At 42.2% G+C, this 25810-nt stretch overlaps 2 protein-coding genes across 9 annotated transcripts in view; one reads left to right on the forward strand and one right to left on the reverse strand.

The window, feature by feature from the left end:
• The window catches only part of ablim3 (actin binding LIM protein family, member 3), a 46716-nt gene extending 44186 nt beyond the window's left edge, over positions 1–2530 (reverse strand). For all 5 annotated transcript variants that reach the window (XR_013101328.1, XR_013101326.1, XR_013101324.1 and 2 more), the window contains exon 1: positions 2031–2530. Coding sequence is in view for 1 of the 5 variants with exons in the window: in XM_004541118.3 (XP_004541175.1) it covers positions 2031–2043 (13 nt within the window). In the remaining 4 variants the exon portion in view is untranslated. The remainder of the gene's footprint in view (positions 1–2030) is intronic.
• Positions 2531–7763: 5233 nt separating this feature from the next.
• Positions 7764–25419, forward strand: sh3tc2 (SH3 domain and tetratricopeptide repeats 2). 4 transcript variants are annotated; one of them, XM_004541115.6, is made up of 23 exons: positions 7764–8037; positions 11544–11652; positions 12769–12867; positions 13738–13872; positions 14672–14799; positions 14995–15100; positions 15251–15394; positions 16366–16564; positions 16649–16722; positions 16870–17065; positions 17328–17464; positions 17679–17729; positions 17825–18129; positions 18284–18478; positions 18810–19670; positions 19778–19998; positions 20117–20283; positions 20477–20654; positions 20752–20902; positions 21139–21261; positions 21385–21535; positions 21657–21853; positions 22406–25419. In XM_004541115.6, the coding sequence occupies exons 2-23, from the start codon at positions 11628–11630 to the stop codon at positions 23246–23248; spliced, it is 4686 nt and encodes a 1561-aa protein (XP_004541172.3). In that variant the 5' UTR covers positions 7764–8037; positions 11544–11627; the 3' UTR covers positions 23249–25419. The 4 variants fall into 4 exon arrangements, with proteins under 4 accessions (XP_004541172.3, XP_004541173.3, XP_076747586.1 ...); XM_004541116.6 differs by lacking the exon at positions 11544–11652 and having other exon boundaries at positions 7765–8037; XM_076891471.1 differs by lacking the exons at positions 7764–8037; positions 11544–11652 and adding an exon at positions 8055–8752.
• The last annotated feature ends 391 nt before the right edge of the window (positions 25420–25810 follow it).

Raw genomic sequence — 25810 nt, forward strand, 5'->3', positions numbered from 1 at the left:
TGCACTATGCAGCTACAGTCTTCTGAATGCACTTTGTTGAATAGCCTTAGAATTTTTCTCTATATAAAGACAGAGAGCAAGGAGGAGACGTGTCAGAGCTGCCTGTGATGCATTGCTCTGCAGATCCCCTCAGGTCCTTGAGCTCGATGATCAGTATATTGATCAACATGTGTTTTATCACTCCCTGAAACACACTAACTGTCTGGAGCCAATTCTGCAAAAACAACTCAGAATCTGTCATCATAGCTACCCACATACTTTCTCTATATCTAATTATTGAAAAATAAGGCTCCTTCTGCAAGAAATGTACCTCCCGTGCCCAGGGTACTGCACCGTCTGTCAGCCACATGGAAAATAAGACCAGACCAGACCAGACACACTCACGCACGTACAAAAAACTGGTGACCATGACAGACAGAAGGACCAGAAGATGAAGACAGACTATCAGAGCTGTGTGTAATTACTCTATGTGCGTTGATAACACCCAGTGCAGCGGAACAACTGCACACAGCACAGCCTAACAGGCCCGTTCATGTCTAAACCTTAAAAGTGTTGAAAGCAGAAGGAAACACGTTTGACTGACTGAAGGAGAGGAGAGAAGAGGACATGTTCGTGTTTGCTTTGTTTCGATGCCTAAAGCCAGAGTAGAGACACATGTCACACCACCATCTGCCTGCTGTGTCATCGCTAACACACACAAACACACACACAAACAAACACTTTTAAATTCTGACACATCAAACACCACATGTTGACATGTTGTTTCTGCGCGTGTTTGTGTGTAAACCTGTAGGAGCTCACGCTATTAACTCACGGGAGCTTTTGGACAGCTCTTCACATGTTGGCCGCGTGTGCTCCTCCCCCTCCTTCTGTGTCAGCTGAGAAAAGCATTCTGAAGCTTAACAAAGGAATTATAGTCATTTACTCAGACCACAAGAAGCTGCCACATCACTCCTGGCACGAATGGCAAAGACACCGGGCTGTCAGGCAAGACTCTGTGCCACAGAGTTAAGAGCACTGGATGAATAATGTAGTGCCACACAATGACAGGCAGTAATACCAGAGGGTGGACAGGAAGCGCCTGACACCATCAGTTCACGGAGCACCTGGTGCACATCAACTTCAAGAGGCCTTACTGACAGCTAAGGGGCGGGGGTGGAGTGGAGTGGGGTGGGGTGGGGTGGTGGTGGAATTTTCTTTTAAAGTTAACCTTGAGATCCACATGCGGTCTGACTTGTAAACAAAACAAATACACATTACCCTACAAGCCCTACGGGGAAAGCCCTGATTCAGCTGACAGAGGATCAGGGTCAGAGTCAGGTGATACAAGGTCAACTTAGCATCATGGCTGTCCCAGAGCCATTCTGAGGTAAATATGACAGGAGCCCCCGAGGCTGACAGATGCACAACTAAAGTCCCAAACGCTCAGCTTAGGAACTTTCAACCAAAGGCCTTACTGATCCTGTGAGGAATGTGTCAGTAAGGAGCAGGTGGATTTTTAAAAAGAAGAAGAAGCAACAGCTGGAGGCTTGGGTGTTCCCTCAAGAGTGATGGGAAGGAGGATGAGGAGGGAGAGAAGAAGATGAAAGACAGGAAGTGAAAGAAGCGAGTGAAGGCCCCAGAAAACAACTGTTATGTGGATGAAGAATTTCAAAAATGCTCCTCATTGGATGAACTCAGGGCAAATGCCACTCTGACCTCGAGATATACTTAGCTCTAATCTCTAAACCTGCTCCAAGTCTATTATAAGGACTTGGCACCCACAGTCACACTGGTGTGTGTGTGTGTGTGTGTTTGTATGTTTTTGTGTTTTGTTTTGTTTTTCCTTAATGCAAAAATGCCAATTTCCTATTTTTATTACATTAAATTGCAAGTCATCCTTATTTTAAAATGTTTATTATTTATAATAAATAATTGAGCAAACGTGACATAGTCTAGACTACTATTGTTCTATGGCACTTCTCTCGGCTCTCACCTACATAAATCGTCCCTGCGCTTCAAGTGGAGAGGTGGAGCGCACATTCACTTACCACTGGAACTCATGATGCCCAATATCGGTTGTTATCCAAAACAAAGCGGCTTCGTCAGAAAATAATCCCATAAAGCACGAGGAATTCCTCAGTTTCGGCAGTTTTACTCCTTCGCAATTTTGAAATAATATTATTGATAATAATAAAATTAATAATAATAATCCTCTAAACGCAAATGATGCTTCTCACTCCCAGCAGCACTGCTTCCAGTCAATTTCTCAGAAGAAGAAGGTGGGCATAGAGGGGTATAAAAATATAAGAAAAAAGAAACAGAAGGTAGGATAATACCCGTACTCAGCTACAACATCCAAATAAAACTCCCTCTCTTGCTGTGTGAACGTCGGCTGCCTTTATTATTATTATTTTCTTTCTTCTTCTTCTTTTTTCTTTTTTCCCCAAAGACGCCAGTGACAACACACAATGCTGCTCACACGGATTCCACCTTCACATTTTCGCTGCCGGCTGATCCCAGCTCCGCCGCGCTCCCCTGGCGTGTCATCGTGCGCCTTTCACGCGCTGTAAACACAGCCTCCCTATATATTTTTCCGTTTGAGGTTTTCAAAATAAAGCAAACACGTTTGCGTGTTAGCATGTGAACGTTGCGTGAAAAGAAAGGAAAAACAAGGATTTTGGTATATCTGAAATTAAAATATTAGCCTACAAAAGACATGCATGCACCTCGAATATCATTGATAAACGCTGACAACTTCAACCTAAATCGATGTTTCAGCGATAACAGTCTTTGATCATATATATTTTTATAATAAGCTAACACTAAGTTATTATTTAATTTAGATTTTGATTTGAAATATCTATTTAAGTGGTAGCTAATTCAATGCACCATTAAAGCAAAACCTGCATTAAACCAGAACCTGGCTACAAAACATTCCCATTCCCAACTGTACGTTATTACTGTGTCTTCAATGTATTAAGTACGTGACTTGAACTAAAATGTTAAGCCCACATAAAAAAGAAATAATACTTTTGTAATTGTAACGTAACTTTTTCCCACAAGCTCAGTCCTTTCTCGAATAATATTAGACTTTAGGCTGAATATCATAACTACATTCATATATATATATATATATATATATATATATATAACATTTACATATATATATGTATTTTTTTATGAAAGTAAAGTCATTTCCGGTACTGCTCCGGGTTTCTGAGCCCAACTTGACTGCGCTCTTTTTTCTATCCTAGGTTAACGACGTCACTCTGGGCTGCTGTGAGCGCTTTGGGGATACTATACCCTACATCACTCTGCAATAAGTGATACGTGTTCACGAGTCCTTCCTTTTAAGTCGATTTCCAAAGCAAAGGAAGACTGACAGAAAGATGAGAATTTTAGATTCATTTGCAAAGCCATCTTGAATTGAAACTGGGCCGGAACACATTTGTCACTTTTCAAGAGATGCATGTAATATTTAAAACAAAATTATTTAGAGAAGGTCGAGAGCGTTCATAAAACCACTTTGTTGTTTTAGCAGTGCTGGGCTGGGCTTGTTGCTAAAACTGATATGACACCGCCCTCTTCTGGAAAATCGACGTAAGCAAATAAATTAATTGGATTATTTACGGTGAACCTGCTGCTGAGGCCATGTTAATTTAGAAACTGTGGAGGGATTTGTTTCCACGGTTTTCACCTGTTAATATGTATTGAAACATCTCATGAATTCACCTGTTTTCAACCTCACAGCAATTGCCTTGAAAGGCATTAGCTAGTTCTGCCACGAGATTAAAAGCTGCCCTGCCTTTATGGCTCAGTGATATTTCTTCACCAGGTCCGCTGGCATCAACGTGGAAAGATTTCAATCTTAGAGCTCGCGTGAAACACCCATCCGCTGTTTCCCATGGTATGAGCCAGTAGCCATAAGGAAACAATTGAAGTTCGCTAAAAGGCCAATTTAAGGGATTAACTATTACATAAATAACAAGTGGTTTATTAAACTTGAAGATAAAACGCTGTGATAAAGAAAACTCGATATTTATTTCGGTTAGGGAGACAGAAGATAAAATATCTGCTGTCAGATTTCTAAAGGTATGGAATGGGATGTTAAACACAAGGCCTGGGAGCAAGAATCGGCCTTGCACAGAGTCAATCCTGCCCAATGGATATCTTCGAAAACAGGCGAGGAGAGCATAAATTTTGCACTTTTAAATGTATTTTAATAAGTTTTACAGCTTTTCCTGCAGATAAAGAAATCCCCATTCATACTACGCCAGATAAACAATGAAATAATTAAAAAACAATTCCTGTTTTTTCACTGTGAGTTATAGAAATGTCTTTTGTGTGCGTGTGTGTGTTCATTTTGTTTTTACAGTTTTCTATTTTGCAATTAATTTTAACAAAAACGAAACATTAATGATACTGATACTTTGTGACAACCATCCCGATAGTGGGATAACTTCTCACATGGTGTAGGGTTGTTTGTCCCTGTAGTTATCACTATAACTTATATAATTTAAAAACTTTGTTTTCAGAAAAAATTAAAAGTCGATATTTTTTGGGATCTTCATGTCATTTTGCTAGGATTCATCTAGCACCCCTGTGCCTCAGAGTCATGACTCTGTATACCCCTGGACTTCCAGCAGTACAATCTTTGCAAGACCAGTTGTGGAAGACAATACACTGAAGGAGAGAAGGACAACCACTGCCCAAGATAAAAACCTGTAGTGATCCCATATGTGTCAGGAGTATCGGAGCAGTTGAGACGCATTTTTTCTAAACATCAGGTCTCTGTGGCTTTTAAACCCCAAAACACGCTGCGCCAAAAATTGGTCCACCCCAAGGATCGGATCCCCCGACACAAACAGAGTAACATAGTGTACGCTGTTAAGTGCCAGGAGGATTGCCAGGATTTATACATCGGGGAAACCAAACAACCTCTGGCGAAGTGGATGGCACAACACAGAAGAGCTACCTCGTCAGGCCAGGACTCTGCAGTCTATTTACACCTACAGGCCAGTGGACACTCTTTCAATGATGAGGATGTACACATCCTGACAGGGAGGAACGCTGGTTTGAGCGTGGAGGCAAGGAGGCCATTTACGTGAAAAGGGAAAGACCGTCTCTGAATCGAGGAGGGGGCCTAAGGGTACATCTTTCGCCATCTTACAATGCTGTGATTGCAGCCATTCCCCAACTCTCTGTGAATGGTACTCATGGCCATTGATCAGTGGTCTTTGGTCAGTGGTTGTTGATCAATGGTCATGAGAATTTGCATAATTATGATTAAGGAACTGACCTCCCAGCCCATTGTTCCTTCACTGGGCTGGTTTCAGTCATTATGCAAATGTACTGTTTATAAGATTTGGGGAAACATCAAGACGTTACTACAACAGCGTTTCCTTATCATGTAGAAAAAGTGGAGAAACATCTCATGGATTCAATATTTTATTTCTTCTCAATGACAGAAAGGGCACTTTCACTGATCTGGCTGTACACGCGGGTGGCCCAGGATGTAAAATGAGTTCTACACCCCTCATTTAAAACACTTGCAAAGTTAAGTTGCAACTGATTAATCACAGTGCATTTAATCTTGATGAACTCCTAATACTTTTAGTATTTGGTACAGATTGTAAGGTGGTGAACTCATTGCTCTGTCAGCTTATGTGCTGTGAAATTTGTGTGTGTGTGTGTGTGTGTGTGTGTGTGTGTGTGTGTGTGTGTGTGTGTGTGTGTGTGCTGTTTTTATTAACCTTGTCCCTGTGTCCTGAGGAAGCCCTGGTTCTGGAGCCCTTAGGAAGCTGGACAATGGCGGGATGTAAAAGGCGCCTGGCTTTCTTGCTCTCTCTGTGCTGCACAGTCTCACCTCTTCTGGTTCTGGAGCTCACCGATTTTACAAGATGTTCTTTCTTTACAAGATGATCTTATTTTCGCCTCACAGTTTTATCGTTGCCTCTTAGTTTCATCTGGGAGCTTTGTAAAAACGTAGCATAAATCTCACTGACATATTTATTTGGAAACCATTTCACTGTCCATTCAGTTCAAACCATTACCTTATTCTGCATGTCTTAGTTTATTAATAGTATCACACAGTATGTTTACAGCCGTCTGTGCTGGACTAACTTGGGTTAGTACTGACTGTGACGTCTGTTAATAGGATGTACTGACGTGAAGCATCCTTATCTTCATTACTGTGTAAATGTGACAATATATAACTGGATGGTGTGCAGGACGGACTTGTGCTGGCTGCTGATCATGCTCCTGTGTCAATCCAGTATTGTACTTTTGTTCTCCAAACTGATGGGGCAGAAAAACAGGAAACTGACTTTCCTGTGCACTGAAGGCAGCGGGGCAGGAGGCCGCTGGGTCAACACAGTGCGGTCGGTATATGTAAAGGCGCCAGTGCCCTCCATAACTGCCAGTAAAGCCAAACATCCACTGCTGACATCACTCTGTTCTTTCAAATGGAAACTGTTTCTTTAAGTATGCCAAGCAGTGGAAAACAACCACAGTCAGCACAAATAACACATGACAGACACATCATTTAGTTGCACTACTAATGTGTTGCAAAACTGTTTGTGTGTGTGTGTGTGTGTGTGTGCGTGGTTGTGTTGTTTTTGGCCTTATCATTCATTTGTTTATCAGTTGGATATAATGTGTCTTTTGTTTGTCATTCGCACCGTGGCCATGTGTCCACTATCAGTAGCACTGATCAGCAGTGTGCTGCATTCTTCACTAAATCTCACAATCCTTGCCCTTTGTCCACTCACATGGCAAGGGGAAAGTGCACATACCCACTCCGTGTTTTACTATTCATCCTGCAACGCTGTGCTTGCTTGTTTCTACTTATTCCTGGCTATTTGTAATTTGCTGATATTTAATGCTTTCACCCCCTCCCCTCCAACACTCTCAGACTATTGGAAGCAGAGCAAAATAAATGGTCTGTGTCCTCCAGCCTTGCATAGCCAGTTGCACGATCACATGAGCACCACAGGGACGATGTTGTGTGTTCAGGGTGACTTAGTGGTGGTGTACTTGGGGCTACACAATCAGTTCCAGAGTTTATATTTAACTAAGCACGCAAAAGAAACAGGAAAAAAAAATGGCAGACCAAAGCACTGCCGGCTTGGCGTTTATTATCACTGCACACACAGATATGCATAACAGAGATACATAGCCCAGAAAGAGAATGACAAGAGGTCACTGCTGTGCCTTTTTGTTTTGTTTTGTTTTTGTAGTGTCATGCAGCACGCCAGGATAAATATTTCACACTTCCAGGCATCACTCTGGACATTTCCCACATTCAGTGGACTTGTTGAGCAGGCCTGTGAAAAAAACAGGAGCTTTGTAATGAAGATGAGTGATTTGTCAGGTATGTGCTGAACAATACAAAGAGAGAAAAAAAAAAAAACCCCAAAACAAAGCAGGTGATTACTCAGTCATCTAAACGTCTGACATCATTAGTGGTGCAGCAAGACAAGCTGGTGAGACTGGTGTTGTAGAATGGGAAGAGAGAAAGTATTTATTATTGTGCATCTGGTACTCTAACTACGAAGAATGTTGTAATCGTGCAACAGGTTTGAATAGTTTTGAGAAGATAGATTGAGGATATATTTATAACCTGACCTCTTTTCGGTTTAGTCCTCTGTGGGATCCTGTTTCCAGATTCTGACAGAAAGAGGAAGTTTTTTTATGCATGAGGGTGAGAGAGGGGAAGAAACAGAGAGAGAGAGAGAAAAGGAGGCCCTACGACTGCCCCAAAGTAAATGTAGGAGGAGTTACAGGGGAAAAAACTTCCTCGGTCAGTGGCACGCTGTTTCGGATCGCCTTTGAAGCGACAGGCACGCACACAAACCCACGCATACACCCACATTCTCACTCACTTCCACACTTTTTCGCTGTTTCCTTTGCTTTCACCCGCGGAGATTGACAGCACACTGAGCCGCTGTCATGACGCGCAGCTCACCGGTTACCGCTCACGGTACATTCATTAGATATGTTCTGCCACGCACACCAGGAATGAACTGAAAAGACAGAGCTGGCACCAACAGAGAGGTAAGAATGTGCTTTTAGCTGATCTTTAAGTTTCGTGGTGTTATAAACTTTATTCCGTTGGGCAGTCGCTGCTGTACTTTGTACCATGAGGCTGTTGTCAGTCTCTAGTGAAAACGGTAAACAGTTTTCTGAACGTTTGAATGAGCAGTGGCTGCCAAGTAGTGATTTCAGTTCCTCGGTTTCACTAATCGTTTGACAGTAAATAGTTACAGATTCTTCCAAAAGGTCAGAAAACTCAATTAAGCGGCAATCCAAAGGCTTCTTAGAATCAGACTGTAATGAACTGTGGAAATTATCCACCACATTTTGCAGTGATCCACCACAGTGTGTGTTTAAGGGATCCAAATGTCTCTGTGTAACTGTGGGAATCTCCCTGCAGGGAGCTCTCTCCGTCCCAGACACACAGGCATGTGAGTGAGTTAACAGGGGGTTATAGTCTAAACTTAGAGCTCATAACCCCTGTCTCACATTTCTCTCTGCTAACTCCTCTCCCACATGTTTGCCGTCTACCAGCCTACGTTGTACACCCAGAGACACCTCACCTCAAACATCTCCTGCATAGTCATGCAGTTGGACGCAGCCACACACACAGCTGATCACACCATATGTCTCTCATTATGCTAGATGTTATTGTCATGGCCCACAGAGTGTCACAATAGTGTACCAGGCTGTGGCTGTGGCTTCAGACTGTGTGGAGACTGGGAGGTTGTTTAAGGTATGTGGTCATTAGTTACAACAGCCCCTGTTATTACAAGCAATGCATGATGTGTCTGAGGCTTAACAAGTCAGCAATCAAGCATTGTTTATAAGAGACTTTAGTGAAGTGTTGTGACAGCCTCACTCAGAAGAAGGGTTTGGAACACTGCCGCTTAGAGGAAACAATAGTTTTATCTAAAGGTGTTTGGTAAAGAGGATTTACGTGACTTGTATAATCAAATTACCTTTTTTATTGATAGTATCTATGGTTTTATGGAGACAGCTGCTGTTAGCTTTTGATGCTAACAACGGCCTGTGCATGTGACTGCACATATGAGCTTGGAGACCAGTCTGCGTTTATTAGATTGGATATTTGTTGAACAATGGCAAACAAGCAGGGCTGTACAGAGAGCGTCAGGATATTCCCTGCTATGGCTCCTGCTTGTTTACAGCTTTCTGTCTCACCAGGCACGCAGATTCAGTCATGAAGAAGAGGAGACCAGTTACAGACAAGAATATCAGGCCTCTGCATCGCCTAATTTTGCGGAAGCACTTGTTTTCCAACATCAGTGATTGCATCTGATGGTAGCTGACACGAGGCATGTAAGGCATCAGCTGTTTCTATCACCTCATTACATCAATTGGCCCCTCCATCTCGGTTAACGGCGTAATCTGCAATTTGCTGTGTCTGCCGGCAGTCATCAGATACGTTTTCAAAGTTTAACTTGGATACTGTTCGGGTACAAAAACAAAATGCATAATTCTACTCAGGTTTACTCTCCATATAAGCTTATTTTTACGGCATGTGATGTTTGTGTCATCAATTCAACACTTTTTGGTAGTTTTATTCACTTTCCATTTAAAGTGTTGGAATAGATAAGTATAGATATGTGCACATTGATTTTGTGGGAAACACCCTTTGCTGTAAAACCTACTGTAGTATTTCAGTTTCAGTAATTTTTAAATTAATGTAAAGTCCCTGTAAAGACTTCTCTACCTCCTATCTGATAATACACAGTGATCAACCACAGCTGACCAGATCGACTGGTCAGCTGTGGTTGATCTGTGTGGAATCTGCATCTTCTCCATGTCCCTGTGTGATTTGTTCTGGTAGAGCCTGACCCATTTATTGGTCATTAAGAGTGTTCACGTTGCATAGTTTTTCCACCAGAAGGCACTCTGCAAGTTTCCTTTTGGGAACACACATTTGGAACGCCACAAAAAACCAATAACAGCTGATCTGAGTAGAGTCGTGCAGAACGTTAGTGGGTAACTACAGGTAACAAATGTTAGGGAAATGTATGCTTCAGTGTCTGAACGAGCAAAAAAACAAACAAACCCTGATATATCAGGATTCAATCTTATCATTATTGATCTTAAACATATTATATCAGTCGGGTTTGACTCTGAGCACACTGGCCTCATACCACAGTCCAGAGACGTGCATATTTAGGTGATCTGGTGATTCTAAATTGGTTGTGAATGGGACTGTCAATAGTTGTCTGTTTCTTTGTATTAGCCCTGTGATGGACTGCCAACATAGGCCCCAGCCGTGTCTGCCCCTGAATTGGATAAGTGGTTAAGAACATGGATGAGAGAGATTAAAAATAGGAAAGTGATTAGTTACCATTAAGCTTTTATGTTTAGCAGTTATAATTGACATAAACACTGTCAATTATAACTACTTCTGTCTATACTCTGCATGTTGAAGAGAAAATCATAGTATGGGTAACTGTGTTTTTTATATATGTTTTAAGAATGGAGAGAATTTCACATTCTCAATGGAGCCATTGTTGTATTATTTACCGTGTCCCTCTCTGATGGTAATGGGTCGCCTAAGGTCAATTATTCTAATTTTCCCCTCCCTTTGATGCGCTTAATTATCAGGGGTGTCTCATAAGTGAGAACAATGGCGTCTATCACGATCTTCTCACCACGCCATCTCTATTTTCAGCATTCAGCCTTTTTTTTTCTCAGTGACCTCACACTGTAGAAAGAGGCTTTTCTGTGGTGCTCTTGTCATATCACTTTGCCATCTGATGGTAGAAAGCTGAGTTGGGTTAAACTCTGTGTTGGAGATGAACTGATCCTCAACCTGTGTCACCAGGAAACTCTTACCCCCACTTAGCACTGACCTTGCAGCCTGTCCCTCTATGGAATCACCTTACTGTGTATCAGCAATACGTTATCCCAGCAACAAACGCGCGCGCGCGCGCGCGCGCGCACACACACACACACACACACACACACACACACACACACACACACACACACACATTGTCTATGTGACACACATTCTGTGCATATTTTCACTGACACACACAACACATAAGAACGCTATCACTGAGGCCTGCCCCCCCAACCCCTACACACTCATACCAATCGCAGAGAGTGCTTTGTGCATTCACTGACTGGCTGGGCAGTTACTGGAGAGAGAGAGCAAGACTGGTGGGAGGGGGAAGATGGAGACAGCAAGACACAGAAATATTAGAAAGAGAAGCAGACAGATAGAGAAGAAGGAGAAATTAATACTGGGGGGGGGACATTAGAGACAGATCCTAACTGGTGGGAAGACAGACTGAGCAGGGCAGGAAGGAGAGTACAGAAATAGGAAGGGAGCCGGGAATTGTCCAGTAGAGAGGAAGAGAGGGAGTTGTTGTTGTTAAAGAGACTGAGAGGAACTGATGGGATGGCATTGATCTCTGGGAGCTGCCGACTCCTGGGCCAGATGGCGTCTTGTTGCTGCAGACCTCTCCTCAGCTCCTCCTGTTGCGGACCGCTCATCAAACTGTGCCTCTCCTCATTCACAGGTCGGTCCCACTCCGTTCTCTGTGCTCTGCTGCCATGAGCAACTGCTACAGTCATATAGGCAGGAGCAGTAATCAGTATACAACATGGGTAATACACTTAGCCAAGAAGGTAAAAAAAAACAAAAACAAATAAAAAGGGGGGAGGCATGGTGTGTTTCTGCACTGTGACTGCATGACTTTGCTTGTGTTGACTCAAGCAGTCCCAGTGGTGCTAACTGTCCTCCATGTTGTAGAATGGAAAGAATAGGCTTTTGTCCTCTTAGGCATAATGTCATGTTGCATACTGTGTTACTAAATTGTGTGCTCCCATTGTTTTGTGAATGCTTTGCATCAAGATAATGATGTTCTTTTGTGGTTCTGCACTGACAACACATGTAAAAAGTGGAATTCTAATCTGAATTATTACAGTTTTTTTTTTCCTTTTTAAAATTTAAATCGCGTCTGATGTTGTGACCACGGTGACATAAATGTGTGCTCTGAGGAGTCAGGGGCAGAGGAGCTGAGTGTGTGTGTATGAGTAAGCCTGGAGGTCTTAATGATGTCAGTGCAGTTGTGTGTCCGTGCTCGGCCTGTGTGTGTTTAACGTCCGTGTATACCCTTAACAACTCCTCAAACTAACGAAAAAGCTCAAGTATGCCTCCGTTTCCCTAAGTGATGTCAGCACTCTCCCCACCCAGAAACATATTTGTTTAAAAAAACCAGAAGATTCTTCTCTTCCATCTGTAAGGTAAAGCTACACCCAGGAGGATCTTGACTTAAAGACTAAAAATATATTAAAGGACTAAAAGCAAATATTAAACTCAACTCATATATTTTTGTTTTGTTGAGTTTGCAAACCCTCCTTAATGAACCTTGATATGAATAAAATAACTTCCTGGATTCTTTGCTGGTTACTTTTTAACACTTCCTGCCAGGAAATGGTCTACCTTATAAGTATTCAAAAAGGTGATTAATGAGGATCGTAATGAGATTTAGGGTACTGATAAGCAACATTTGTTTGATTTATTTTTATTTTTTTAAAGATAGGTTAGCTAATTGCTAAGTGACTGCTGGCTGTAGCTTTGTATTAACCAGTAGATGCAGGAGTGGTGGATCAAAGAAAATACATTATGCATGTATCCCCAAATTTTCAGACTATTACTGTTGTGATATTTAACGCTGTATTGCTTAGGATCATAGACACAATTCAATTTTTTCAGTATTGTCATTGCTTTTCTTTTTCCAGACATCTCTCCTGCCGAACTGGATGCTCTATGGAGGGAACCGCCATATACTCTCGGTGGAGCTAATGAACACTTCCCAGGAAATGACATCATGACTCAAGGTGTGTTAGCTATGTTGCACCAAACAGCCGGATGTTTGGAATCAGTTTGAAATCATAACATTATTAAGTGCCCGATTAGTTTAGAGTACAAATAAGTCATCAGCATTCATGTGAGAAGGAGCGGTGCTGCTTGCGCCGTGTTCAAGCAGAGGAAGTGTTTGGGATATCCTCCCTGCACAATGGAACAAACCAGGGACAGCCCGTATCAACTTTCCTGAAAAAAAAAAAAAAGCGTGTGCATTCAGCTTGCTGCAGGTTTAGAAATGATTAAGATCCTGTTTACTTAAATGGCTGGCACAGAAAAAGTGCTAGAGTAATTGGTGATATGTCTAAAGCTGTAATCTACTAAAGTATGTAGCAAATGAGTTTAAACTGAGCATAAAATGAAAAACTTGACAAACAAACATTTCTTACAACATCCGGCTCTGGAAGATAGGATGGGTGGTGTCAGTTGACGGACTACTGTGGATTTTTGTGGCTATATTAGAAAGAAAGTCTAGAAACTACTTTTAAATTCATGAGTTCATCCTGTTCAAATACAGACTGCAGCGTGTTGTTTTTGTAAATAGCAAAGAGTGATTGCTATCTTGTGTCATCTGGTAACATTCCCAGTTTAATCTCCATGCCAGTCTGGAACATGCATTGCAGTAGCAATCTACTCTTAAAGCCCTTGTGTTGTCTGTTTTGATAAAATAGTTTCCACATACAACATCCACGTCTCGATTACACCTCAAATGTGAAAATGCTGTTTAGGAAACACTGCCTTAACCAAAAGTACGCTGAGTTTCCTCTCCTCATTTTCTTCTTGTTTAAATTTTAAGATCTAAACTATATTCAGGAACTGTTTCATGACTTTATTTCCTCTTTCAGGTGCTGGTGAAGAGGAGGATGTTGCAATAGTAATATCAGGTGAAGGTACGGTGGAGCCTGACAGTTACTGGAAGAAGAGGAAGGAGGCCTTCCTTAGAGGAAGTACCGTGTCACTGGGAGACAAATTCTCTTCAGGTACACTTTGTGGCGCTTTTACTCGAATTATTTGCCTGGATTGTTTTGCCTTATTACTGGAAAACCTGCTTTCGTATAAGCTTTGCTAAACTAATTTCATACACAGGATCGTTTCCCATGCATATTATATTTATGCATACTGATGAACAACATTCCCCGTCTGCTAATGTTTTACTCACTCAGCATTTTAACTTCATCCATCATTTTCCCTCAGGTTCTTCCTCTCAAATGGATTTAAATGGCCACACTGAGTGTCCAGTAAAAGGCCTAATAGCTTTGTTATTCCTCTGAGGAATCACATTGTGCTCACAAAGCATCTTCCTGAAATATAAGCTCTCAGAGAAAATATTTGACAAAATCTTGCTTTTTTTTTTTTTTTTTTTTTGATGAAAATGATGTGTTTTTATTCCGGTTTCGGTTTTATGTTTTACTTTTTTGGAGATACTCTGAATAGTGGAACAAAAGGATTTAAAATGCCCTCCATATTTATTCCTGGTTAGCTGTAGCTCAGGTAGAGTGGGTGATGTACTAACTGGAAGGTTGGTGGTTTGATTCCTGGCTGCTCCAATCTGTGCTGTAAAGTATTTTGGGGCAAGATACTGAACCTTAAGTGTTCCAGTGCATTCATCACAATGCGAATGTGCGTGAATGGGTGAAGGAAACATGTTATATAAAGCACTTTGAGTACAATATAAGTGAAGTAGAAAAGGCTAATTCTTTATATTCCTCATATTTCACTGCTATAACCAATTTGAACTCAGTGTTGATAACCCCAGAGCGCATTTTGTCCTCTTGCTAGAAATCGTGCTACTGTTCACCGGACGACGGCGTTCCAGTGCAGATTCTGACCGGACCCTCCAGGAGGCGCTACGCACACGACTCCGAGTGGTGGAGAGCAACAGCCAGGACGTCATACAGCTCTTCAAAGTGAGTCCCTATGATGAAGACGACACACAAGCTTCCCTACACTTCTAAACTGTCTGATATAATAATGAAAAAGTAGTATGTTTTTACCATATAATGATTTCATATTACGCAGTATTATATACTGTACATGTAATGTGCACTTTATAGAGATGGCTTAATGACTTTTTACTGTAACGTGAGACTTTGTTTCTGCAGGACTTGTCTGCACGTCTGGTCTCTGTCCACGCTGAGAAGGATAGCTTTGTACTCACATTCAAAACTGTAGAGGAAATCTGGAAGTTTTCAACATACCTTGCACTAGGTAGGACTAATAAGCAACCTTCTGGATGACATTTCAATGTCTGTATTCTCTCTTTTTCGTCTTTGTTGTGCCATCATCACAGTAATAGTACTGGTTGGCATGAGTATAAGCAGTAGTATTTCATCTGGTGTTGCATGTGCTCTTGCCCAGGCTATGTGGCTCGTTGCTTGGAAAACTTCCTCTGCGATCCGTCATTCTGGTTGGACCCAGAGCTGCTCAATGACTTGCAGATCAGTGTGACGGTGGATGAGGAACATCTGGCCACACTGTACCTTGGACTTTTACTCCAGGAAGGTCAGTAGTGTTGTAAGCGCAGTAATTCATGTCACTGAAATGTAAGGGTTTGTTTTATCAGGCCTGGCATTGCACAGGGATAACATGTGGAGGGAAAAGGTTAAGCATCTGTAAATAGAAATGAGATCCTGTCAGTAAATCAGTGATCCGAAGTCTATACTTTAGACTCTAAAGCTGCTGCCTGTATTTCAAAATGTTAATCTATTGATTCATAATGAGATTTAAAAAAGAAAGATAAAGTCAAATGAGTCATTGTCAGAGTAAGCTTGAACTTAAGTAGTTAATTATAGGATGTTAACTGAGTTCACTGTGATTTGATCCCATTATTTTTAATCCATTTCTTTGTGACCCCAATTAAGACTTGAATGAACAGGTTGCCTCACATAGCTTAAGTAAAATTGTAGAACAGACCCACCTCATATGTAGTGGAAGCACTTTTGTGCTGTGCGGAAACTAATTTAGAAACTACGATACACTTTTAATCAAGTCAACATTATAATCACACTTTTATTCATATCAGGTTTATAGAGTTACTGTTAAACCAAAATCCCAAATTTGATCTGCTGTTTGAATGCATTAGACAACGACATGAAGTACAACTTACTGTGCTGTTCTCCTCCATGAATGTGTATCGATTCCCTCCTGCCGGGGCGGCACAGACATCCCTTCTTTCTCTTGAACATATCCTTCAGGCAAAATGCATCATGGGAATGCATAATAGGACTGCAATGCTGGCAAATAGTGGTGAAAATTACATTAACTTAATGGGCCAGGTTATAAAACATCCATCTTTTCCCAGTGACTGAATGAGGGCGCAGCAACTCTGGCAATTTTGCTGATTTTGAACTTAAGTGCAGTAACGTTTACCAGCATCATAAGCAATGACTAAAGACGGGTTTTGTGTTTCTTTGTGTTTCGGGCGGGGGAATAGCGAAGCTGATTCTCTCTACTAAAAATCAGTCTCCTTCCAGGATCCTGCTTTGCTAAGGCGCTGTTCACCAGAGCCGACAATGACGAGGATGAGGAGCAGCTGTCGTTCCAAAAGAATGACCTCTTGGTGGTGAGGGACACGGGGCAGGACGACATGTGGGAGGGCACCTTGCTCACCACAGGAAACCATGGCATGGTGCCCGTCACTGCCATGCAGCCCCTGCCCTACCCGTTCTATCAGTAAGTTGCTATCTGTTCCTCAAATTGACCACTTCACCTATGTGGAGTACAGTATTTGTTAAATTATACTTCCTGTTTGGTCAGGTGGTTCCTGAAGAAGTACCCAGTCTATGCTGGATGCTCACAAACAGAAAGGGAACCATTTGAGCATCCTATCGGTAAAGCTTTGCTATCACATACAGCATACTGTAACCACAGTGCCTGTTGAAATGTAACTGCGTAACTAACTGATATACCCTCAAATTCCTAATCAGTGTGCTTAAAAGTGTTGTTTCTTTTGCCCTTCACCTCATTAAATGCCTCAGTGACTGGCTCCTGTGTGGCAGTAGCTGACTACAGCCCAGTGGGACCAGATGAGCTCCCGCTCAGCCAAGGTGACGTTGTGGAGATCCAGGGTCTGTTGCTCCGAAGCCTGGGTGTTTTCATAGGACGACACACTTCAACTGGATGCCGCGGCTTTGTTCAAATAGCTCACGTCAAGCCTCTCAATACTGCACCCTTGTAAGAAAGTCTTTTTTTTTTTTTTTTTTTTTTTTTTTGTAAATCCAGGCAGTGGCTTAAACTAGCTGGTCTCATTGTAACATGTTTCACGCTTCACCTGAAAATCACTTTATCGCAATACCATCTACATTCCTTATGTCTTGTTTACAGTCTTCTGCTAATCTTTTATGAAATCCTATTTCGAGGATTCACAGTCTGGACAGGGCGGATCAGGTGATGAGGCCTGGATAATCATAATGCTGCCTTTGTTTCCGTTACACAGAGATGGACAATTGGTCTTTCTAACCGAGGAGGAGAAAGCCAGCCTTGCTCAGGTTAACCCTTGCAGTTCTGAGCTGAGCGACAGCGGCCTGCTGGAAAGGCTTTTCTCGACTGACATCAGCTCCGTTTACAGGCTAGGTAAAGGAATGACTGGGCTCGCTGAGAAATGTTGCACTTTTAATTAGCTAGGGGAAAAGGGAGGGATCGTGTCATCGAGGCATAACTGAAATACAAGTCATGTTTGTTTCCTAAATAGCGGCGGTATTTTTAATTTATTCTGGGAAAGATAGTTTCCATCTGTGCTTCCAGCTGGAAAATCAATGCTGAATTGATTTACCTTGTGTGTTTCCAGATAGGCTGGATGAAACCGACTTCATGTACATTAGGAGTCGGCCAAAACATGGTAATGACTTTTTAAGAAGAAACCTGACGTTTACGATGCTGATGCCTTTGAGCAGCTTGAGAAAGGATTTATGATTATACCTGTCGTCTTTACAGATCTTAAAGGCCTTACGAGCGCTCGTCAAAGCATCATGTCAGAGAGAAGTGGAGTCACACCCACCCACCAGTCGTCCCCTCGCCAATCGCTCTCTCGCTCCTCTCCTCATCTGTCCCTCTGTCACTCTCTCAACCCTCTGCCACGAGAGGGAGAGCGCCTATCCTTCACCCTGGATGACACATTCAGAGAACTGGACGAGTTCCAGGAAGATCCTCCTCTTTTCTTGGAAGAGAACAGCTGGGATGGGGAGGAGTCAGAGAGCAGTGACCCTACACTGACTCTACTCAACCAGGAACACTTCCAGGTCTGCCTCATTTATTACATTACTCAAGTCTTTCTTTCTTAGCCATGTTGAGCTTCCTGTGTCTGACTTTCATTAGGACATTTGCCCTCCTGTTAACTCTGTTAATGCCTAAAATAACTCTAAAACCCTTTGTTTGTTGTTTTTTTACCCCCAGGATGCTTTCTTGCCCCTGTATGACCTGCAGTATTCCTTCCTGTGGGTGACTTTCAGCGGCAAGACTGAGGACGAGCTGTCAGGTCACCTTGAGAGTGTCAGAGAGTGTGCCAAGAGAATGGGAATGCACTGGGCGCATCGGCGGGCATGCTTTCTCCTGGGGAGACTATGTGCCAGGAAGCTAAAGTTCTCACAGGCATGTTTTTGTTTTTTTTGTTTTTTTTTTCATTTGCATTTACCATAAGTGTGCTTTGTAGGCTGTATGATTACATACTTTAGTGTTTTCTAAACAGAGATTTCAAGGCAAGTTAGCCTGTAACAAGACACCACACATGACCATTTACATAATATTGTAATAATAATAATGATGCTTTTTGCAGTGTGGAGAGAGATAAAATGAAGTGCACAAATTATTTGTCGCACCTTTTAAATGAAAATAGGTTTGAAACACCGAATTTTGCTGCAGTTTTACTTGGTGGAACATATTTGTTTTCGATCTACACCAGTGTACAATCTTTTCTCCCCAGGCACGTGTATACTACGAGGAAGCTCTGAGCGTCAGTGTCGACAGCTTCTCTGATGTTCAGCTCCTGGTTGCCCTCTTCACAAACCTCACTGCTATTTACCTGAAGCAACGCATGACTGACAAGCTGCCCCAGACTGTGGAGAAGGCCAGCGCCCTGCTCCTATGCCTCCCCTGTCGTTCCTTCACATCGACCGATGAAGTCGAACTGCTCAAGGTGCTCCTGAGGAGATCGGTGGTGATGGTGGACAAGCACCTGGAGGCTCGTATCTGCTACCTCATGTCCACCCTCTTCCTGCTACTCAAGAAGAGCGATGACGCTCTTCCTTTTGTCGAGCGGCTCCAGTTTCTTTCGCTGACTCTGTCTGCCGCCGACGGGCAACCGATAGCTCCTTTGGATCTCAACTGGCTCCTCAGCTGGCTCTATCACTGCAAATACATGCCTTACTTAGCACTTGCCTCGCTGAGCCTGGATTCGAGACAGGACCACACTCTCTACAATGTCTTTCAGAGGATTGAATTATTTATCAGGAACTCTGTTCGTTTGAACCCCTGCTGGAAGGAAGGAACCTCACTGCTCCCTGCTCAGATCGTAGTTTACCTGCAGCAGACTCTGGCAATAGCCGAGCGCGAGGATGACATGAAGATCCAAAGGGACCTGTGTTTGGGCTTGGCCTCAGTTTACCAGCAGTACGGCGCTCTTGATAAAGCACTGCACTGTGCTCAACGAGCTGTGGAGAAAGGAGGCCACATCAATGAGGAGGAGGGATTTGAGGCATCTGTGTTGCTTGGGTGGTTGCTGGTGTTGACAGGCCAGGCTGAGAAGGCCCAGAGTGTTCTACAACCACTGCTCACATCACTACAGGTACAGTGACCAGTGATGAACTGGTGAAGAATGACACACTCGCAGTGAATAATGTCTAAACAAACATGAATGTCATGGGTAATACGTGCCTTCGCATCTTTCTGCAGGGAACAGACAGTCCCACTCAGCGAGGTGTGATCCATAACCTGCTGGCTTTGTGTCTGAGGCGTCAGGGTCGCATCCCAGAGGCAGGATGGCACCTCCACTCTGCCTTGGTAATCTCCAGAGAAAATGGAAACCAAAGGAATCAGGCCCTGGCACTTGCCAACCTGGGGTGTCTGGCACTGGACGCGAGGGCGTCTTTGATTGCAGAACGCTTCCTGGTCAGGTCAGATCTTTGACATTTTTTGAAAAATCTGCCACAGTTAAGTTTTGACAGATCAAACAAATCTAGCGTCTATAGGATTATTTAGTTTTGATATAATCTTATTTTCTCTTTATTTTAGATCCATGTGCCTTTTTTGGGATCTCTGGGAAAGCCCGACAGATGAGGAGCACGTTCAAACCTACCTGTGGCTGGGGCGTAGCTACAAAGACAGGGGGCGGAGTCAGGACATCAGGGCATGCTATGAAATTGGGTTACTAATTGCACTACATGCCAAAAACCTGCACAGTAAGTACAAGTTCATCCATGAAACTTGCTGTAATGTACCTCCACTGAAAATGGCACCTTCAAGCATGCATTTAGGTTCATGTATTCGTGCACACTAACTACTAACTGCATGTAAACAGAGGACTTTGTATTAAAATTCAAGCAGGTATGACCAGTATGATTAGCTGGTTATGTTGATCTGAATTTTTCATAGGTCAGATGGTGGTGGCCAAGGTGCTGAGCCGACTGTATGCTGACATGCTGCTTTATGGTCAGAGCATTGTCTACTATGAGCACTGTGTGTCAGTGTCCAGAGAACTGAAGGATAAGAGACTGGAGGGGGAGTATCTGGAAAAGCTCAGTAGCCTCTACCTCACACTCAACGATGAGAGGTGAAGATTTGCGTCTCATTTCTATGATTCTGTCTCTATCTGTAACCTAACATTTGTGTCTTAGATTTTATGGTTTTTAATCGTGCATTCTGTGCAGGTCATCTCGTAAATCTCTCGACTACACCAAACAAAGCTTGAGAATTTCTATCGATCTGGGAAAGAAGGAGGAAGAGTCTGAGACCTGGCTACAGGTCGGACGCATTTATTATCTCGTTTATGAGGATGAGTTGGCTGACATGTATTTACAGGTGAGGAGTGTTGGTGTGTGTACAGTAGTAGAGGGAACTTTTTCCTTTCAGTGCCTTTTGTTGTTTCATAAATCTGGTATTCCTGGAATGTCGATATTCCACATTCCTGAGCAGCAAACAGTTCCCTTACTAAACAGTTAATGTTTTTACTTATGAAGTATAAAATAAGATCCAATGATAACATTTGATTACTTGTGTCTTGTCGTATTTGTTTTGTTTGCTTGTTTGTTTTTCAGGCAGCAGTAAAGACAGCCTTAAGGATGAATGACCCTCACTTTGCCATGAGCATCTATGAGGAGGCAGGAGATGTTTACTTTAAAGGTCACAGGAACCGGATGGCTTCTCTGCCGTTCTACAGGGTAAAAGGATACTTCAAGTGTACTGTTTTGGGTTTTTTTTTTTGGTTTTTTTTTTTTTTTTTTTTCAATAACAAACTGTAGAAAGTTTGGATTCTCAGTAAAATTACTTATATTTGCTTTCAGGATGGGAGTCTGCCGTTTGCGAGGAGCATTGATGACATCCACTCAGAGTTTCGATTGTTAAGTAAACTCACAGACCTGCTGATAAATGAAAAGGAGCACGAGGAGGCTCTGCAGTACGCAACACTGGCTGTCCAGGTCGCCAGCAAAACAGGTACAAAGTTGAGCCGTGCCTGAGCCTCATGTCTGTAATAATCCTCTCAATCCAGGTACAGTGTGGTATTTGTACTTGGCAAGATACTTTATAAAAAAACATTGACTTTTTTTTGCTTTAGGAGTGAGTGTGAATGAGAGGAGTGCTTACCATCGATTAGCTACAATTTACTACAGTCTGGAGCAGTATGAGATGGCAGAAAACTACTACCTGAAGTCGCTGTCACTGAGTCCGCCTGTCCTACAGCACCCCATGGAGGCTCGCTACTACACCAAGGTCTACTGCAGGCTGGGAAACTTCACTCTACACAAACTCAAGGTACAAGGGACACAGTTACAGTGTTGCATTGGGAAAGATAGAGAGAGCACATTCCTAAAATGATCCTGTGTGGGGAAGCGACCGCACCGCCCCTTATTTTCTCCCTCATCTCGCTGAAGTCAGCGTTCTCAGAAAGAAATGGAAAAAATCATCCCAGAAAGGAAAATATAATAAGAGTGTGTTCTGACTCAGGCATATTTAATATTACTCTGTTAAGAGAAACACACACGCTCACACTGTAATTTGTTTTACACTTTAACCAATGATTTAGTGGCAGTATTAAAAATCTGCTTGTTTTTCTGTATTAAAATGAACTTTCGAGAAATTACTTCTTCTGTTGGCGATGATCGATTTCACTGTCCAAAGCTGATGGCAAATGTAAGCTTTATCTTTCTATATGTCAAAATGACCTGCTCATGTTTTAATCATTGGCTGAGAAACAGTATCGCTTTCAGGTTCATCTCGTGGCGATGTAACCTTCAAATGTGGAAATTATGTGTTTGATTTTGACAAGACCAGCTCTGACCTCTGTTCTGCGTGCTCGCTCTACAGGATGCTTTTGATGCAGTGGGCTACTTCCAGCTGGCTCTGGCAGCAGCACTTGAGGACCAAGCTAACCCTGAGGCTCTGTATGTGGTGTACATGAAGTTGGCCGAGATCCATGGCAACCACATGCCCGATGCTGAGCTGTGCCAAGTTTACAGAGACAGAGCCCAGAGTCTGAAGAGAGTTTTGGCTGGATTGGAAGGCACTGCTGTTGGACAGGAAAACAAAGATGATGCAGATAGAGAGGCCGTCCAAAATATGGAAAGGAACTTGGATGCTGACGTGGGATATACAGAAAATTTGGTTAAGTCGAGCTCCTCTTTTTATTCTATACCTGAAAGTGTGACGAGTGAAGATGACTTGGCTCCAAGAACTCGTAGGATGCACGTGAAATCAGACAACAGATGCACAGACGCTAATCTTAGATTAGGTGCTAATGGGAAAACCTACCATAACTATCTTCCTGACTCAGTGGATGTGTCTGGCTCTGAGACAGATACCATCGCCAGTCAGTCGTACACTGAGAGCATTTTCACGGAGTCCTTCGATACAGCCAAGGAGGACATGTCAGACTCCAGCAGCTCTACTGACACTCTACAAACTCACCTGAAGCCACCTGAACATAACATTCCCACTCAAATACCTGTTAATCGCACAAGTGATGTCACAGGAGACGCACAGTCCAAAGACGCTGATTCTGATACTCAGGATGACGAAAACACCCTCACTAATGAGACTCCAGCTCAAACAGAGCCTGGTACTGACCAGCGTGTTGTTATAAACAATGATGAAGCTCTAAGAGAGGGCAAAGAGAGAAATGGTTGTGAGACTGGTGGCGCTCACGGTTAACACGCTGACGGAGGCACATAGTCTTTCTCCCTTTACGGATCTTGCCGGCTTTTGCTTCATCAGGTCACATGTGTCTTGGCAGGGAAAAAGCCACAGGGCACAAACCCAATACTGTAAATCTATGAGACAATTCGCTGATTTAGAGCATGTTCGTTCTGTCTTATGCAATCACAGGGCACTGTGCTTGCAATATATGTTTTGTACATTTTTGTATCTCTGGAAGATATGACACAAACATAAAAAAAAGTGTTATTTTCTTTGCTGAGTGTTGATTTTTATGTGGTTGCCCAATCAAATAAGAGAGGAATATGCAGAGTATGTGCATGTTTCCATAAGGAAGAACAGATATAAAACATGAATAATAATTACTGCTCATTTATACTACCAGCTGTTACTGCTATAATGGTTGGTAGTATTAATGATTCTTTGTGGTAGCATTTCATGGGCAGTGCCACACATTCCAGTATATGCATACATATATATAGTTAGGTTTCCTAGAAACCATTTCAAAACAAAGTTAAGTGTGATATGCTGTAAATGTAGAGGAAGTTTTAAACATAAGCAGAAGTATGTCTGAGTTCTTTAAATACAAGGTTAGATAAAAATCATTTGCATACAGGTGACACGTGCGTTATTCAGCAGCTTACTTTCCTTAATGGAAGGTACAAAACCAACCTGATGTCAGAAAGAAATCACAATGTTCCAGGTGAGATTTTATGCCTGAAACCAGGCAAAAAGAGGACAGAAGAGTAAATGGTGTGAGAAAGTGATCCCGAATGCTCTGCAGCTTCCCTGCAGTGTATTCCAGTATATTTTGTCCCTGTGGCTTTGTTTCTTATTTGTGTTTTGGTTGATAGAAAGACCACCATAAACTGATGCAGACTAGGCACAATTTGGTGAGGAAATTGTGAAAATATGAAGGTTCTGATGCTCCCTGTGTTGAAATTGACCTTATTCCTGTTGTGTTTATTGTTATAATGGAAATGCAAAAGAAGGAATGAAAGAGAAAATGGTGCATTTGTTTACCATAATGTTGTCTTCATTGGGTTTATGTCACAGTGCTCAAGTAAGTTTCTGTTTTTTGACAACCGTGAAGTGCTCTTAGATGGCAAAGAGCATGCTCACAGCAGCTCACTTGATCAGTTAAGTCTCGAGCAGGCCAGTTTGATTGAGATTTAGCAATGGCAGGAGGAATGGATCCAAGTGACCTCAGCGTTTCAGGAGGGATCTTGGCCACAAATGCTTTTCGACAGAGTAGTGTGTCTTTGAAAACTGTGGTCTTAAAAAACGTTTTAATTTAAACCTGTAGGAGTAGTAGATGGTTAAAGAACTGGTTTTAATATAGCGGTTTTCTGCTGGAGCACTCAAAGCACTTTATGCAACATGTCTATCTAACAATGACATTCCTATGAACGCATCTAGAGCAACTTGAGGTTCAGTATCTTGCCAATGATACTTTGGCATGTAGACTGGAGCAGCCAGGGATCGAACCACCAACCTTCCAATTAGCGGGTGAGCTGCTCTGCCTCCTGAGCCGGAGGCACGAACTGTATATCGCATTAATGCGACATAAAAGGAAAAGAGAATATCTTCCTCGGGTGACTAAGAAGGTGAAGAATGGATTCAGACTGTAAGCAAGAACATCCATAAGCAGAAGAAGCAGATGGATAACGTCATCTGGTTGGGCTGCATAAAGCCATCATAACAAAGATGAATGCACATTTGAGAGTTCAGCTGTGCAAAAGCCATTGATACTCGTCAACAGTGCCTTGTCACCTCACAAGAAAGCTCCTATTTTGCCTTTCTGCGTGGTTTGTATGTTCTCCCTGTGCCTGTGTGTCTTTCTGGATGGATAAAAGGAATGGATGCATAAAACCCATCCATATTTCATTGACATTCTTAGTCCAGAGACATGGATGTTAGGCTAACCAGTGATTATCATTCTGAATTAGAATGAATGTGGTGTGAATGAAGGCTGTGTACAGTATAATTTCCCTTAAATGTGATTTGTAATCAAAGTGCTCTGAATGGTCAGTAAGACCAGAAAACAGAGTGCATTAAATTGTAAAGGTCCATATATTTGTTATAATATAAATGATATAAGAATAGGTTTTGTATTAATCAGCTGAAACTTTAGTCAGCAAATTAAAAAATAAAGCACCTGATCATAATCAAGTATTTATTTATATAATGCACAAGTTTCCATTTGGTGAAGTACAAATAAAAAAAAATAATTCAAAGTAAATATTAAAAGTCACTAATAAAGTTGTCTTTACATCAATCCTGAGCTATCCGATTTACAGTGAAAGCCTTCCTGATACTGATATTTTTTTTTATTATTGCTTATTTTTGCCAATGCTGGGAAGTGACCTGTTCTGTACCAGCTGAATTACAAATACAGGGACGGCAGAAAAGAGCACAATAGAAATAAACTTTCCACCAAATGCCTGGAAACCACAACTCCAGGGTGAGCATAATGAAAAGTGTCTTTTCAGTCCTTTTACAAGCTTATTGGAATCCACTGATTGGGAAATACTATATTTACTAATTACATCAAGCCTA

The sequence above is a fragment of the Maylandia zebra genome, linkage group LG2, assembly GCF_041146795.1.
Source record: "Maylandia zebra isolate NMK-2024a linkage group LG2, Mzebra_GT3a, whole genome shotgun sequence".
Classification (NCBI taxonomy): domain Eukaryota; kingdom Metazoa; phylum Chordata; class Actinopteri; order Cichliformes; family Cichlidae; genus Maylandia; species Maylandia zebra.